This window comes from Meles meles, chromosome 15, assembly GCF_922984935.1.
Source record: "Meles meles chromosome 15, mMelMel3.1 paternal haplotype, whole genome shotgun sequence".
Lineage (NCBI taxonomy): Eukaryota > Metazoa > Chordata > Mammalia > Carnivora > Mustelidae > Meles > Meles meles.
The window spans coordinates 40,308,981-40,326,981 of NC_060080.1; the positions used below are offsets into that span (position 1 = coordinate 40,308,981).

An 18,001-nucleotide genomic window follows, 5' to 3' on the forward strand; every position below is an offset into this window, starting at 1 on the left:
GCTCCTTGCTCAGCGGGAAGCCTGCTTCTCCCTCTCCCACTTCCCCTGCTGTGTTCCCTCTCTTGCTGTGTCTGTCAAATAAATAAATAAAATCTTAAAAAAAAAAAAAAAAAGAGAGAGTTACTATTTAAAGGAAAGGAGTATGGATGAAGTTCTTCCTGGTTCTCAGTCATCCAGCTGCTCTCGGGCTTCAGAAACAATACAAAAATTATCAGAGAGAAATTAGTCAGCCTCCAGATGGAGTACTTCATCCATTCAATCCCATTCTAGTGGCAATATCACAGAGAGTTTGTTCACCTACTTATTTTATAAATAAAAACTTCTTATGGAACTAACTAGAAGAAAATATTTACAACATACACCAAAAGAAGGCTGGTATGTATCTCTTAGAGCTCAGTGAAATAAAGCACCAATAGAAAAATGAGCACATACAGCGCAATACTGCATGAAAAAAATCTAAGTAATCAACTTCAGAAGTGAATTTAAAAAGGTACATTAAACATATCAAAATGGGGAAAAAATTAACAGGGTAACAGAGACAGTGCAAAGTGAAGAACCCTCTTTTGTTTTGTTGATGGGTTTGTGAGTTGCTACAAACACCCTACAGCCTAGAATCTAGGGCCTAGATACATTAAATCAAGAGGTGATGAATAAGTTGTAATTCATCCACTGAAGAGATTAACATTTAATGATTAACATCATTAAAGATGCTGCACAAGAACAGGTACAGGCCAATTTCAGAGGTATTACATGTTCAGATTCAAACCACCACAATAAAGCTAATGCTGCAAAAAAGAGTCAAATGAGTTTTGGGGGTGTCCCAATGCATTCATAAAGGTTATGTTTACACTATATGGTAGTCTATTAAGTATGCAATAGCTTATGTCTAAAAAAAACAACGTACAGACCTTAATTTAAAAATACTTTGTTGCTAAAAAATGATAACCAGCATCTGAGCTTTCAATGAGACTATCTTTTTGCTGGTGGAGGGTCTTGCCTCCATGCTGATGGTTACTGACAGATCCGTTGTTGAAGGCTACAGTGCCTGTGTCAGTTTATTAAAATAAGACAACAATGAACTCTGCTGTATCAATTGATTCTTCCTTTCATGAACAATTTCTCTGTGGCATGTGATGCTTTTGACAGCATTTTACCCACAGCACAACTTTCAAAATTGGAGTCAACCCTCTACAACCTTGCTACTGCTTCATCAACTAAGTTTATGTACTATACCAAATCCTTTGATGTCATTTTTATGATCCTCACAGCATCTTTTTTTTTTCTTTAAGATTTTTTTTATTTGACAGAGAGAGCCAGCACAAGTAGGGAAAGTGGCAGGGAGAGGGAGAAGCAGGCTCCCCGCTGGGCAAGGAGCCGATGTGGGGCAACATCCCAGGACCCTGGCATCATGCCCTGAGCCAAGGGCAGATGCTTAACCAACTGGCAGAGCCACCCAGGCGCCCCAGATCCTCACAGCATCTTCACCCTTCCATATCAGGAAACCACTTTCTTGGCTCATCCATAAGAAGCAACTTCTCATTCACTAACGTTTTATGAGACTGAAGCTATTCAAATATAATAATTAACTGAGGGAATTATCAAAATGTGACAACCATGAAGTGATCGGAAATTGGTGCTGAAGGACTTCCTCAACACAGGGTTGCCACAAACCTTCAATCTGTAAAAAGCGCAGTATTTGGGAGGTACAATAAAGTAAGAGCACAATAAAATGAAGTATGCTTGTAATGATTTCATAATATACCTTTGTAAGATTTTATTTTAGAGGGAGAAAAAGAGAGCAGGGCGGGGGGCGGGGGGCAGAGGGAGAGAGAGAATCCCAAGCAGACTCCGCACTGAGCAGCCAGCCTGAGGTGGGGCTCAATCTCACAACCTTAAGATCATGACCTGATCCAAAATCAAGACTTGGATGCTCAACCAACCAAGTTGAGCCATCCAGGCACCCCTTTCATATTATGCTTTAAAGCCAGCCCAGGACAGAGGACTAGAGAAAGGAGAGAATGACGCCTTCACTTTATACTTTCTACATCTCCCAACCACCCCATTAAGTGTTTATGTTTATAAATCTTTTTAATTTTGGGGGGGCAATCAAGCAAGATTATTAATTTTCTTAATTGTATTTACTAACATTTTCTACTTTTTCTATAATGTGTGTGTATTACTAATATTTATTTATTTATGTATTTATTTTTAAAGATTTTTTATGATTTTATTTACTTATTTGACAGACACAGATCACAAGTATGTGGAGACACAGGCAGAGAGAGAGGAAGCAGCAGGTTCCCTGCTGAGCAGAGTGCCTGATGTAGGGCCCGATCCCAGGACTCTGGGATCATGACCTGGGCCGAAGGCAGAGGCTTAACCCACTGAGCCACCCAGGTGCCCCTGTATTACTAGTATTTAAAAAAAAAACTTAATTGCAGGGGCACCTGGGTGGCTCAGTGGGTTAAGCCCCTGCCTTCAGCTCAGGTCATGATCTCAGGGTCCTGGGATCGAGCCCCACATTGGGCTCTCTGCTCAGCGGGAAGCCTGCTTCCTCCTCTCTCTCTGCCTGCCTCTGCTTACTCGTGATCTCTCTCTGTCAAATAAATAAATCTTAAAAAAAAAAAAAACTTAATTGCAAATAGGACAACTCTGGCTTTCTGCATTCACCACTTTGGGGCTTACACACAAGAGCAGGATCAAGACATGAGAAAACCAGCACAAGGAACATCTGCATTATTTAAAAAAAAAAAAAAAAAAAAAGAGGCCCCTGGGTGGCTCAGCTGGTTAAGCAACTACTTTCAGCTCAGGTCATGATCCTGGGGTCCTGGGATTGAGCCCCACATCGTGCTCCTTGCTCAGCGGGGATCCTGTTTCTCCCTTACTCTCTCCCTGCTACTCCGCCTGCTTGTGCATGCGCACGCTCTCTCTCTCTCAAATAAATAAATAAATAAGCATCATCTCCCACATGTGTTTCTTATTTGGTACTACCAGACCACACACACATTCTATCCCTCATTCCCTAAAAACTCGAGAGGCCATGAGTCCGGAGGCTAGGAAAGGCCTCACTATTTGGCAGCAGCCCTTGAGCAGACATAGGAATGTTGTTTGGTGAACAGTCAAGTACAAAGGTGCCTGGGTGGCTGAGTTGGTTAAGCATCTGCCTTCAGCTCAGCTCAGGATCTCAGGGCCCTAGAATCGAGCCCCACGTCAGGCTCTCTGCTCAGCAGGTAGTCTGCTTCTCCCTCTTCCTCACTAAATAAATCCCCTCTAATAAATAAAACCTTAAAAAAAAAAAAGAGAGTCAAATACAGTTCTCAGCAAGACTTGGTGTTTCCAAGAACCACTGACTATACCAGAAGGGAGTTATTTCTTAGCTCACCTTCGTAGTGTTCCCAGATTACCTCCTCCCCCGCTGTTCCCATCCTGATCCTACCTGAAGGACAGCGTTGGCATAGTCGTTGGCCTTTATGTTATTCAGGCCCACGATGCCTGGCAGGTAAGTGGTACCATCATACGCCCGCGACAACTTGGCTTGCTTGTCCAAGTTTGCAATCTGCTGCTTTGTGAAAGTGGGTTTCAACACATACTGTAAAACAAAAGAAAATTCCAAATTGTTGTAGGTCTGTCTACAGAGTTCATAAGATATATCTGAAATAGCAATTTCTGCCAAAAACAAAAAACACTGCTGATGAATGTCTCACCACACACAACAATAGGTATAAAGGCTGAGGTAACAAATAGGCCCAGTCCACATTACTAATCCAGAAGAGGATCTCTGTGTTTAACCCAAAATCACTGAATCCCAGGTCTTTCCTCAGACCTTAGGTCTGTCCAACTCCACGATAAAGGACTGTCAGAAACTGGAAGACACTCAAGTCTCTGCAGGTGAGTCTCAGGTGGGACCTCACACAGAGCCAGCACGGACGCAGCGTGGGCGCAGGAACGTCTCCCCGGCTCTGCAAACCTGAGATCTCACGAACTCCCTGTGGCTGGAGGGGCAGGAAGAGAGTTTTCCCCAGTCCTGGAGCTGCAAGGATCATCACATAAAGGATTGAACAGAGGTCTCTAACAACTCACTTTGAAACCTTGCATTTACTTCAGTTTCTCTCTCCAAATACTAGAACTACTTTAACCTCAACCATCCATAGGTCTATAAAACTTGAAAAAGCAACATAAATGTTCCAAACACTTGGAACACCAAATTTTCCTTAAGAATGAACAGAGCATTCAGCATGAATATATAAACACTTGCTAAGAAGGAAAATAACAATCAATAGTTCCAACATTAATGAAACCCAAGACTTTTCAAGCTCTCCACTGAAGTACTATGACTCTGGGCCCATATCATACACCAGAGAACGCAGCTGGGATGCACAAGCCACTCTGGCCACATCACAGCAAATGCAGCCAGGAGCTAGTATGCAGCCTGGCATCCACGGTCCTACACCAGGCCCAATTCACATCCCTACTCCAGAGTGTGCAAGGGAATATATTTCACAAAAATGCTTTCACCCCTATTTCTCTAGTCCTAACTCTCAACATTAAAAGCAAAAATAACAGCTAGGCTTCAGACCACAGACCACAATTACGAATCCTGACCTTCTTACTCACATCTCCCTGGTTCCTCCCAAAGGAGAAGCAGCCTCTCCAAGCCTAAAGGACTGAAATTCTTCCCTAACCTCATATGATGCAGGTCCCCAGGAGACCCGGGATGGCTCCCAAAAGAACTAGTTCCAAACCAGCCCTCCTGGACACATACTGTGATATCCTCCAGCGAGGAATCGATGATCTCGTAGTTGTCTGGAAGGCAGTAGAACTTGAGGGTGTGGAGGTTGAGGAAGACATGGTGGCTAAACTGGACGCTATGAATGTAGGCATGAGACTTCAAACCCCGGCCTGTAGGGAAGGATGAAAGGCTGTGAGAGTAGATGCCAGAGAGGCACAAATCAGATTTGATTTTCCTGTCAAAATTTTGTACTGGGAAATGTCAATACCAGCAAAAACAAAGTGCTGTGCCATCTGTGCAATGAGTCTCTCACATGGACTCTTCTTATCACAAAAATAAGCAAGGAAGAATAGCACATTAGTACTTTATTCCCTGGATGGCATAAAACATTGGTTACGGAAAAAAAATCTCATACACATAAATATGAAATGTGCGTGTGCATGTGGCTGTGTATGAGTTAGTTCCACGTTATCTAAAATTATCTATGCACACACCATGTATAACACATGCACACACATACACAGATATGCACATACACACATATAAATATCTCATGACAGTCCACCACCAATCAGTCCTGAATTTCCAAACACTCGCATTCAAGACAATCCTACACCTACACACCTTTGTTCACATTGCCACTCCTTTCTAGAATCTCTCTCCCTTACCTCGTTCAAACCCTCTATGTCCTGCCAGTTCAAGTCCCACCTGACCTCCTCTGTGAATGGAACGCAAACATTCCAGCTAACGCTGATCTTCGCATATTTCAATTCCTATAGTCCTTATCCATACTCAGTGCCACATAATCCAGCAGTAATCCCTACAGTCTTCTAGAGTCTGCTGTTTTATGTGTTAACCTTGACTATGAGCTCTTTGTAAGTGCAATGAATGTAGTTTACGTTTCTTTTCAATCCTCCAGTACACTGTGTACACAGTATTTGCTTGGTCTGAATGAATTAATAAACTTCCAGAGGAGAACAAAATGAAAAAGCCCTCAGAGCAAAAGGATTTTCAAAAAAAGACATGAGGGACGCCTGGGTGGCTCTGTCGTTAAGTGTCTGCCTTCGGCTCAGGTCATGATCCCAAGGTCCTGGGATCAAACCCCGCATCAGGGTCCCTGCTTGGTGGGAAGCCTGCTTCTCTCTCTCCCACCTACCCCGCTTGTGTTCCCTCTCTCACTGTCTCTATGTCAAAAAATAAACAAAATCTTAAAAAAAAAAAAAAAAAGACATGAGTACAGAAAACATCAGAGATTCAAAATCCCACAGACTTTGAGGTCTCTTACATAGCCTCAACTAGTTCTTTCTCCCTTTTATATGTATATAGACTCTAACCAGAGAATCTCCTATTGATTTCTTAAGAGTATCCCAATTTCCTGGGAACAGAAAGAGGGATTCTCAGATGTGACTCCTGACAGCAACTTACTTTCTTTAAAAGAGAAAAGAAAAAAGAAAAAAAAAAAAACCACAAAAAAACCTTCTGGAGCAGACCTGTAGCTGGCACTAAAATTTAGCAAGTTTATAATACACAACATTTACTTACCCTGAAAGTATTTGCCACACACAAGACAGGCATATGCATTGATATGTGAGAGGGAGATGGAACACAATTTCTCAAAGTCAAAGTCCAGCACACTCCTAAAAGAACCAAACAAAAGAAAAAACAATTAATAGGGAGAGATGCCTAGGAAAGCACCCAAGTGAAGCAGCACTGGCTCCACATCCCACAACGTCACATAGCATCCTTCAGAGACAGTTCAACGACTATACGTATATAAACTGTGGGAGACATTAACTATTCCTCCCCTAGACATTTAATGTCTAGCTTTAAAAGGGATAAAGATGTGCACCCCTACCCACCAAGCCCTAAAGCAGTGTCAAGGTATCTCTACCAGACACACAATGCTATGTCCCTCTCTTTTTAAAATTTACAACCAACAGAAAACCTTCCATTGCAGTTGCTTTCTCTGGAGGAAAAGCTAAAAGCAGGACTAACGTAACAGGACCAAAATGGCATTCCAGATTAAAAGACTGGGGATGAGGGCACCTGTTGGCTCAGTCAGTTAAGTGTCCAACTCTTGATTTTAGCTCAGGTCACGATCTCAGGGTTGTGAGATCTAACCCCATGTCAGGCTCTGTGCTGGGCATGGAACCTGCTCAAGACTCTCCCCCTCTCTAGGAAAAATAAGACAGGTAATGGAAGGAAATCAAAAGAGTGAACAAACCCTTTTATAAGAGAAAAATCTATTTTTGTCCATAAAAATAAATGGAAAGTCTGAATATTAGGCGAATACCTACAAATAGATTACTTATTCACTGCAAAGTAATGTTATGCGGGCAGGTTATGGGACAAAAAGCTTTACTTCCACTGAATCCACAAGTGACAAAGAGATTTCTCCTCAAATATTAACTATAATTAATTGGTAATGGTCCCGATAAAGATACAATATTCATTAAAGGACAAAATAGCTACATGTGGATACTGACATTTAAATTTAAAATAATTAAAATCTGAAACTGGGTTCCTCAAGCCATGTTTCAAGTCCTCTCTAGCCATAAATGGCTTGAGCCTGTCACAATGGATGCCTATATAAAGAGTAATTCCACTACTGAGAGAAGTTCTGTATCTAATCTATATACTGGACAGTACTATCTTAGAGCGTAAGTTGAAACGCATTCAAAGATGCCAACAGGGACCAGGGAAAAGAAACAAGGATGAGGTAGCTACTTCTGCTTTAGGACATATGTTTATCTTTCTCCTTTCTCTGTTGAATTCTGGCCATGTAAAGTAGTATCTAGTACATATGAATACTCAAAAGATATTTAAATTTGCTACTGTCATCTAAGAACACCATGTACCCTGTTATACTATCAAGAAAATTCAAGATAAACTAAAAGCTCTTTATGCACATGCCCACCCTAAAAAAAATTGGCCCTCTGACATTTTATATTAAAAAGCAAAGACTAATAAATATGACAAGAAATACAATTTTCTTGCAGAAAGCTTTAAAAGGGATAAAGATGTGAACCTGTCAATGTACAGTTTAAGAATTTTCTGCATAGATTCCATTGTGTTTTCTGCCCTCAGCATCCCTGTTCTACTAACCTGTTAATGGTATCCAGGTAGGGGCAATGGCGACTCCTCCGGTCCTCAGAATCCACACGGCCATTCTTTGCTGAAAGGAAAATCATCACAGGCTGTGAAAATGGGAAACGTACTCAGGGTCAACTACTAGTACAAACAAATGAGAAAAGCCCAACAGGATGGGCCCCTCCACAGGTGGCCAGAAATACACCAAACTGGAGAGCATATTTGAAACACATATAACCAACAAACGATTCATTTGCAGATTACATAAATCTGGTGAAGCGATAAGAAAAAGACAAACAACCCAACAGAATATTAGGACTATAACCCTCATCAACATTCAAGAAAATGCCAATTTCCTTGCACAACAATATACCACTTCACACCTACCACAGGAAAAAATAAAACCAGAAAACTCCGAGTGTTGACAAATACAGAGAGCAATGGAAATGCTCATGTACTGCTGGTGAGAGTGTAAACTGTTACAACCTTCTGGAAAATAGTACAGCAAGATCAAAGCTGAAAATATGCAGACCTCTGACCCAGCAATCTACTTATAAACCAGAGAGAAACTTCTGCACAGATACAATGGGAGTGCTTTACTAAAGATATTTATAGCAGCGATAGTTAAAAGGGCCAACATGGAAAGAAACCAAATATCCACCACAAATAAATGGATAAACAACATTCGGGTATACCATCAATACAACACTACACAGCCATAAACATCTATTTAGAGAAACCTCAAACATATGGCTAGCAAAAAAAAACCCAAAACAAAACCAACAGACAAATCAGAAGGTTACATATAGTATGATTCCATTTATAACAAACACAAAGTAAAACAGTACTACTTAGGGATACATATATGAGGTAAAACTAAAACTAAAAATAGACATGCTTAGAAAAAAAATTTCAAATTAGTGAATTCTTAAACAAGGAAGGAAAGTAGATACAACTGGGAAGGGGCCTATGGGAGCTTCTAAGGTACTGGTTATGTGCCACTTCTAATGCTGAATAGCATTAGGAGACGATCCTCCATGGGTGTCTCATATCTCTGCCCATATTGTGACCAGAGGCACTGTCTGCCTCCAGACTACCCTGACAAGGATATTTATACAGTAAACGGCAATGGGGTTGGGGGGGGGGGTCTCCCTACAGGCAAAGGGGAGTCAAGTTCACAGACCACAAAAAAGATCCACATTCTGTAAGCCCAGAGTTCCTCTCCTGGAAAGCCACCCACTGTGAGTTCTCTTTCAAACTGCACTGTGGAAAATGATGCTACAGGAACTTGTCCTGTCTTCATCAGCATCCAGAAAACTGGCAGGCTAACTAGGCAGCTTGCAAATAAAATCTTAAGCCCTTCACAGTTCTTAACAAGTGGTGTACTTCCACTCTTCTTTAAACTATACTTGTGCATTATATTCAGTCCATCTTAGTTCCTGTGATCTATTTCATCATAAAAATGAAAGGGAAAAAATAAACAGACAAAAGACAAGCCAGAGCAGCAAGTGGGATCCTAGTGTGTCTCAGAGGAAAAACCTCCTTATCACAATGACGCAAGATACCTAAGAAACAACTTCTCTTCCAAAGGGGAAACCTGAACCTGACAAGGTACTTAAGAAAAATAAAGAATACCCTGAAATTATCAATTATTCAAAGAATATTTATCAAACACTTTCTATGACCAAAGTGCTATCCTGGACTGTAATACAAAAAAATATGTCAGAGAACCCTAAGCAAGAAAATTTAATATTACAGTAAAATCATACACAGATAACCAGGACCAGAAACAAAATTATAAAGCCTCAGAGAATTAGTACTGTCCTCAGTACAATGCAGTCGAGTCTGGTCGCGGACACTAGGAGTGTGAATCCCCCAACCCCACGCCCACCTCCACTCCCAGGGAAAGTTTAAAAGAGAAAAAGGAGGGGCGCCTGGGTGGCTCAGTGGATTAAGCCGCTGCCTTCGGCTCAGGTCATGATCTCAGGGTCCTGGGATCGAGCCCCGCATCAGGCTCTCTGCTCTGCAGGGAGACTGCTTCCTCCTCTCTCTCTCTTTGCCTGCCTCTCTGCCTACTTGTGATCTCTCTCTCTGTCAAATAAATAAATAAAATCTTTAAATTAAAAAAAAAAGAGAGAAAAAGGAGAACGTGAAGAGTTGAGCTCGAGCCCGCCCCGGCCCGGCCCAGGCCAGCCCCGCGCACCTCGCACCTCCCGCTCAGGCTCAGAGTCCTCGTCAGCCTCGCGCTCCCGCTTCACCCGCACAGCTGGGACTACGGGCGCCGGGACCTCCCGCGCGCTCACCGGCTCGACCTCCCGCTTCACACGCACTGGGCTACCCCGGAAGCTCGGCGCCTCGGCCTCCCGCTCCCGGTCTCGCTCCCGCTTAACGCGACCCGAGCTGCCCCGCGACTCGGACACGCGCTTCCCGCGGGTAGAACCACGAGATTCACGCTTGGACCGGCCGGACATCGCCACTACGAGTCGAGTTGCTCTGCGCAGGCTCAAGGCACGCAGGAGCGCGCGGCAGATAGCCAATCAGGAGCGGAGCTGTTATGGAAAGCTGGGCTCTCTACGAGTCGGGGTGGAGGACACATTATGCCGCGAGAAACTTCTGGGAAGTACTGCGCCTCCTGTGGCCCCTTAGTGTCTGTCTGCGTGTACACCTGGGAAAAGACTGCGGGCCTACTGCCACCTTACCCATAATTTTCTGGATTAAAAGAAAGTTGTCTTTGGGCCCCTGATTTCTTTGTGCCCGGGAAACAGAATCGGGAGGTCGTCTCCACAGTCACCGGGCACCAGAGAACTAGGCTACATCCCCAAACCATCCCCCCATGGAGCGACCTGGCTACTCTATTCCGCATTTAGAGAATTGTTCTTGGCATCACAGGAAAATGCAAACGTCAGGCAGAGACAACCTTGACGCTAATAAAGCTCAGACTTCGGGGCCTGTGACCTTCACGACCCCGTCCACGGCCCTGAACTAGTTTGTTTGTATAGTTTTACCTAGAGGAAATTGACATGCAATCAAATGCATGATTGAAGTGTACAATTTGGGGCGCCTGGGTGGCTCAATGAGTTAAAGCCTCTGCCTTCGGCTCAGGTCATGATCTCAGGGTGGTGGGATCCAGCTCTGCATCGGGCTCTCTGCTCAGCAGAGAGCCTGCTTCCCCGTCTCCCTCTGCCTGCGTCTCTGCCTACTTGTGATCTCTGTCCCTCAAACAAATAAATAAACTCTTTAAAAAATGTGCAATTTGCTAAATACTGACGGATGGGTGTATACCCTCTGAAGTCATCACCACAATCAAGATAAGAAACCTACCCACCAGCCTCAAAATTGTCCTTCTTCAAACATCTGCCTTCTGTCACTCCAGAGCAATTTTATATAAATGGAAGCCCACGGCGTGTCCTCTTTTTTGCCTGGTGCCTTTGGCTAGGATAATTTATTTTGAGATTCCTCCACGCGCTTCCGTCTTATCAACAACTTGTTCCTTTTGATTGCTCAGCGGTATTCTATCGTGTGGATGTACCAGTATGTCGCTGTACTAACCACCAATTTCTAATTTTGTCATTTTTTAAAAGAGGACTCCCAAACTACACACTCAGATTCTGAAAAGCGCTGGGTCCTTCCGAGGGGACAGTTGAGATGTGGATCGGGTGGGCTCGGGCTCGGGCTCTGGACCGGCTAGAAGGGGCGCCCCAGTCGCCAGCAGCCTTCGCAGGGCTGTGCGGCCAGGGTGCTGCTGTGTGCCCTGCCCGAGCACTCGCCTCCTCACAACCTCTTTTGAGGCAAATGCACTCAATGGCCTCGTTTATGGATGAGGACAGTGAGGCTCCCCGGGCTTCAATGGTCAGCCGAGGTCACACAACCCGGGATGGGAGTTCTACAGCATTTTCTCACCACAAAAAGGAAAGGAAGACTCCACACCCATCGCTGAGTGGTGTAATGGGTGCTTTGTGTTTTTCTGAATTTTCTGATGTATCAGCTGTAAGCCTAAATCCTGTTTCTTAGTACTAACGTGACAAAGAAAAGCCCCGACGGGGAGTGAAAGCCGCGCATGCCCCATTCCAGGACCGGCGTCTGGAACTCCGGGCGCCGCGACGCTCGGCCCGGCAGGCTCTTTCGGGGCGGGACGTCAGGGCGCGGGGCCGGAAGTCGGACGAGGGGCGGTGCGGTACTCGTCCGGCGGGAGAGCGGCCGTTGGGGCTGCTGAGTTGGCGGAGGCTGCCAGCACAAGGCTCCAGATGGAAGCGGCGCCAGATCCCGGGCCGGGCCTCTGCTGCAAGCCTGGCGGGCGGCTGGACATGAGCCACGGCTTTGTGCACCACATCCGACGGAACCAGCTCGCCCGGTACCGCCCCTCCCCGCCGCCGCCCCCAGCCTAGCTTGGCCCGGCGGTCCCTGACTCCCGCTCGGCTCCCCGCAGGGACGACTATGACAAGAAGGTGAAGCAGGCGGCCAAGGAGAAGGCGAGGAGGCGGCACACGCCCGCGCCGACGCGGCCCCGAAAGCCCGACCTGCAGGTGTACCTGCCGCGACACAGAGGTGAGGCCGCCCACCCCGCCTACCTCCTCCATCCCTCGCGCTCTTTCAGCCCCCAGCTCTCTCTCTAGCGCTGCTTTCTCTACGTGGAAAAAGCCACTTATTAACCCCTAAGGCTCAGTTCATGTCGTTCCTTCCCGGAACCCCTACCTCGACGCTCCTCATTTGCTCACTGATTCTCTCTGAGAACAGAGAAGGCTCGTGGCCCCCAGTTAAGCATCACTATTAACAGGAAATACCTGGGAGCCGGCAAGTCGTGGTTTGTCTACTGGTTTGCCCACCATCCTGTGCTTTAGGGTTCTCACTAGCTGACGGAGAGCTTGGCAAAGCTATAGCTGACCAGAACATAGGTGTGGAATGAAACTCAAACTCAGTATTTAAAACGGCCTTTTCTCCAACTTCCCAGGGACATAGAGATCACAATAGCTAGGGTGACACTAAACTTGTTTGGTGTTACTTAAAAGTGTTTCAGATCTTGGGTATGTTAATTCATTTAATTTTCAATGGATCCCATAAGACGGAAATTCCTGTCACTTGTTTCATAGAAAACAGATACAGAGAGGTTAACTTGCCCAAGGTCTCTCATAGCTAATAAATGACAGCCTGGATTTGAACCCAGGTAGGACTCTGGCCACCTCTCCACTACCTTGCAAACTTATTCACTAGATGAAGGTGTATTGTGTATCTACCGCATGATAGGATTGTGCTGGCCCCAGAGCAGGGATACAAAGGTAAATGAAACTATTGATTGGCTGCGCACTTAACACATAACACACACGCACAGAGCCCGTGAGAAGATCGGGACTTTCTTTGTGCTATGTTTTCATGTGTTCTCCGTGTGGACAGGGGCTCCAGCAGCCTTCCCCTCTTCCCTCTCACTGTGATTCATCCTTCCAGATGGCTCGACCCACCTAAGCAACCCAGACTGTGAGGAGTCCAGTGAAAGCAGCAGTAGTGGCGGCTCCGAGCCAGAACCTTCTGGCCATCAGCTCTTCTGTTTAGAATATGAGGCAGACAGCGGAGAGGTCACCTCAGTTATCGTGTATCAGGTATGCCTCATGGAAACAGCTGCAGCCTGAAGGTCCTTGGCCGTGCTAGAAATCACTGCCAGAGCCTGAGCCACTGTTTTCCTCAGGGCCAGTGGGAAGTGTCGGCTCCACATAGGAGAATAGACTGCTGGGTGATGGTTTTGAGCACAACTCACCCCTGTCACACAGTGATCCTCCGCAGGCCCCTGGGAGGGCATGTGGCCCCCAGCTGAAAATCACTATCATGGGGGAAACCTGGGAAATGGCAGGCACTGGCAAGAAGCCGTGAATCAAATGGAGTTCTGTGAGAGTATTGTCTAGGGACAGGGCAGGTCGCCTTTCCAGAAGACGCTAGCCCTGAGCTTCTTGACTCTTCCTCCACGTAGGATGATGATCCAGGAAGGGTGAGTGAGGAGGTGTCCGCACACACACCTCTGGATCCACCAATGCGAGAGGCCCTCAAGTTGCGCATCCAGGAGGAGATCGCAAAGCGCCAGAGCCGACACTGACCAGGCTGAAGGCATTCTCACCAGGCTGGATTCACTGCCCAGGGAGCTTACTCCTAGTTTGGGGGTGTCAGGACCACTCTGAGCTGGTCTTCACACACACACACACACACCTCAACATCCATAGGAATCAAGTGTTACAGGGACAAACCTGCTTTGCAGGCCATTCTTTCTTGTATGTTGGCCCATTTGACCAGCTTAGTATTCTGGAATTTGAGAATTTTGTTTGGCTAACTTGGTGTTCTAGAAGCAGAGATTCCAGGGAGAGCTGAGGTTTATGAAACCCTATGCCAGCATGCTGCTTTCTTACTGAGGTCACATGCTGTGGGACAACTACCCACTGCTGCTCCTCCCAACTTAATGAACCATGTTTGTGTTTTACAGCTCCTTTGTTCCTTGCTTTTGCTCACTTCCACCCATGTTTTCCTAGACCTTTTTTTCAGCTGTTTCTTTGTTCTTTCCATTCCCTCATCTTTGTCTCAGAACCCATCAGTTCCACCCCACCTCCTGAGGTGACTGTGGACCTCCCAACTGCTCAGGACTTTGGAGGTGGGGAGTTCTGGGGGGTCTACCTTTCTGACAAGCTCTCCCAGTTATTCCGATACCAGTAACATGGGAGATTTTCATTTTTGAGACTGTCTTGCAAGCACGTCTCCCTATCCTTCCAAGGCTTTTGCAAGTTTCTCTCACATTGCTCTGCTTTGCACTGTCTAGATAGAGAGACCTAGGAAGATGATGCCAGAACTCAACTGCAAGGATTTCTTGCAGCAAAACCTCCCTTGGTTAGGGCTATAAAATTCCAGTTTCAACCTCATTCCTAGCTCTGAACATACCATCCTTTGCTCAGGTTAAAGGGGAATTATCAAAACAAGCTTGAAACTGACTCTCCAAATGTGATTTAACAGTCTCGAATGTACATACAAAGGGAAAGTCAACATGAGCAATAATTGCCTATTTGGAGCCCTAGTTGGGGAAAAAAAGAAAAAGGCCCATATAATGGGCTGTGAAATGAGCCTCTCTTATCTGCCCTGCCCCTGCCCCATTCTTTCTCCTTTCCTATCTACCAAGAGTATATAGATCCTAGGAATATCACTGTCTTCAACTCAGTGACCTGTTTCCCTAATGCAGGGCCAGGCTAAGGTCTGAGACATCCACAAGACATCCTATGCACCGCAGTTCCAACCCCCTGCAGATTTCCAGCAATTGACTTAACCTCAGTGACTTGAAGTATGGGGTTTAAATGAGCCCGTGGACACTAAGACTTCTTGAAACCAAAGTCCCTCTGCCCCAGGGTTTTTTCTACATCAGGGTCTCAAGATCAGTCTGGCTGTTTCCATCTCAGCGGCTTTTCTCTTAAAGGACACCTGAGGGCACTGTTGGTTTGTGCCCTACACCCCTGAAAATCTACCACCTCAGAAATGGGGCAAGGCAGCTACTTCAACTACATCATTAGAATCCATTAAGCCACAGCTTGCAGTGCCAGAGGAATTCTGGGAAAGTGAGTGAGGTAGATAAGTTGAGATGGGCCTGGTGGTGAAGGGAGCCAGGGACCAGAGTGTTCCTGACCCACAGAGCTGGCCCAAGGTTAAATGCCTTAAATTTGCCAGTCGTGGGCTCATTTCTACTTTCAGAGGAGAAAGTCTGCCCTCCACTTACTCAGCCAGGCTAGAAGTGCCTTTTGACTTGAAATGTTAACTACCCTCCAGAGTCTCCAGGTCAAGGAGGCTGTGCCATACTCTCTCCCCAAGCTTCCGGCATCTCAGAGGACTTGGGATTTTAGTTTTCCAGCTCTTCAACCGCTCTTCTGACTTGGACATAGGATTTCACTGGAACTCTTAGGCTTCCTAGTCTGGAAATACTTTTTTGAGTCTGTCTTCTCACAACTGGACGGCCTGTTTCGTGGACTTATTACAGGATTAGAAACAAGACCAGAAGAGGAGGTTGGGGGCATGGCACCTGAAATCTTAGCCTCCATTCCTTTTTTGTGAGAAGGAAGGTGTGTACCTAATACAACCTTTTCTGTCTGTCGTAACCCTCACACTCTCAGGTAAGAGACTGATAGAAACTCCTTATTGGTAAACTTTTTTTCTTGAGGCATTTTGCTTACCAAGTGCGTATAAAATATTTTCCACCCAGGAAAGCATCCTCATTCTTAGCTCATTTAAGCAGTAGGACTATAGAAAGCACTAGGCCTGGTACTTAAATGAGAGGTTGTCCTTCCGGGGAGGCCTGTTGGTGGTTTTGCTTCCACTACTCAGGATGTGCCTGAAATGCTTCTCTGGTGGTGGCCCTTGGCCAGCTGGCAGCCTTAGAGCTCAGGGTCACTGCTTATGGCCGCCCCTCCTCTGGGGTCCACGATGGTACTGCTACTGTTCAGTTTATTCACCAGATTTGCCTCCAGACATCTTCCAGCTGTTTTCAAAACTCAGTGCTTTGCCATCAAGGAGCATGTTACAGAGCATTACCCACAGGCTCTGGACATGTCACAGAGGACTGCCCCATGCTGTTGGGTACCGTGGAGACTTCAGGCAGGCTGCTTCAGAACCAACACTCATTTGACTAGATCTAGTCTTGGTGGTCCAAAAAAAAAAAAAAGAAAGAAAGAAAATTCTGGTAGTCTCGTAGACCTATCTCATGCCCATGAATGTTCTTCACTTACTGAGAGAAGGCCTTGGATTTTTAGACTTTCAGTTTCCTGGTTCTCCATGGGTGATACTATAAATAGAAGGAATCTGGGGGTTTTAGTGGCTTTGGGCTATGTAAACACTGAAGCTTGAATTCTAGCAGTTCACAAGCCTAGAAATCTTTGAAGAATGTAATGCAAGGAGAAAGAAGAATGTAAAGCTTTTTCTACTGAGGGTAGGAGTCTATGATGCATGGCCAGCTAATAGGGCCAACGTGGGTAGTAACAAATGCTTCGCCCTGTGGATGAGGCTCTAAAAGGGGCACTTCACCTCCACCGTCCACTCTGAGGGGTGCTGCCAACTAGAGATTAGGCCATGGGGCTGGAAGAAACCCTCTGGGTTGGTGAGTCTCCAGCCTGCTGTGCATTTGCTAGGATGCATGGATAGTAGGATAGTGGATCCCCAGCTGGTTCACAAGCATAAATGAGACCTTTGCATATAGAAAGAGGGATGAGGACAGATTGTTTTCCTACCTTCAAGGCTTTGGGGAGAATCAGCATGGAATGTTAACAATTATTTGGAACATTTTCAGCTCCCTCGTTGAATTTCCTATTTTATCCCTGAGGACTCAGATGGTCAAGAAGCCGTAGGCACCCACCCCAATCTCCAGTAGTTACAACCTTGAGTATATGGCTCCTTTGCCTTCCTAGAGCCTCCAGGATGAGAGTTTGGTTGCACTGGTTAAATTGTGTTAAATGTATAACAAGCCATATATTCTTACTGTTTTTTCATTTCCAATGTTTCTGCTATGTGAATGAATGAACTGTGCAAATTATTTGAAAATATTGGAAGGGGGTACTTTTCGAAAACAGTATTCTTTTTAAGCAATAAACTATTTTTACAGCACTGTTTTTGCCAAGGGTTTTGAAATCACTTGTGTACATAAGAAAAGTGAAGATTAAATGCCTGCCCTAAAGTCATTCAGCACCACAGAATCAGCACTTGAAATCTCATCTCTTGCTTTGCCTTGACTATTTTAAGAACCGTCCTGGTTAGAGCATAACAACTAGACTCACATAGCATTAGAGCTGGAAGGGACTATTAAAGATGTCTGCTCCCACTCATCTGATAAGTGACTCCACCCTACCAAGTACCATGAAGAGTCCTTCCGTATTAGGGAGTTTTATCCTGGGGTAATTCTACTTTAGGGACTGCTGAGATTATCCTATTAAACCAAATTTGCCTCTTCACTCTGGAGTGCCCATCTTACCCTCACTTTATGTTAGAATGGCTGGTTTCAGACCTAAGTAGCTTCTCAGGTCTTCCTCATGATAACATTGGGACAGGAACCCAAACCTAGTTCAGCAGGATATACTAAGTGCTGACTAAGACTTGCAAAGCTTCCAATGAGAGAGGAAATGCTGAGGGTTCACAACACCATTGGGCAGGTGAGGAAAAGGTGCCTGCTCCAAATGGGAACAC

The 18,001-nt window shown here is 45.4% G+C and overlaps 2 protein-coding genes across 2 annotated transcripts in view; one reads left to right on the forward strand and one right to left on the reverse strand.

Annotated features, from left to right (window-relative positions):
- Positions 1-10,322, reverse strand: part of USP39 (ubiquitin specific peptidase 39) — a 28,095-nt gene extending 17,773 nt beyond the window's left edge. Inside the window, exons 1-5 of the mRNA XM_045978947.1 lie at positions 10,023-10,322; positions 7,835-7,904; positions 6,272-6,366; positions 4,763-4,899; positions 3,437-3,589 (exon numbers count right to left, since the gene is read on the reverse strand). Coding sequence (XP_045834903.1) covers positions 3,437-3,589; positions 4,763-4,899; positions 6,272-6,366; positions 7,835-7,904; positions 10,023-10,290 — 723 coding nt within the window. The 5' untranslated portion in view covers positions 10,291-10,322. The remainder of the gene's footprint in view (positions 1-3,436; positions 3,590-4,762; positions 4,900-6,271; positions 6,367-7,834; positions 7,905-10,022) is intronic.
- A 1,652-nt stretch (positions 10,323-11,974) lies between these two features.
- C15H2orf68 (chromosome 15 C2orf68 homolog) lies at positions 11,975-17,425 on the forward strand. Its single transcript, XM_045978977.1, has 4 exons — positions 11,975-12,170; positions 12,246-12,364; positions 13,259-13,410; positions 13,776-17,425. Exons 1-4 carry the CDS (start codon positions 12,064-12,066, stop codon positions 13,896-13,898), a joined length of 501 nt encoding a protein of 166 aa, XP_045834933.1. The 5' UTR covers positions 11,975-12,063; the 3' UTR covers positions 13,899-17,425.
- The last annotated feature ends 576 nt before the right edge of the window (positions 17,426-18,001 follow it).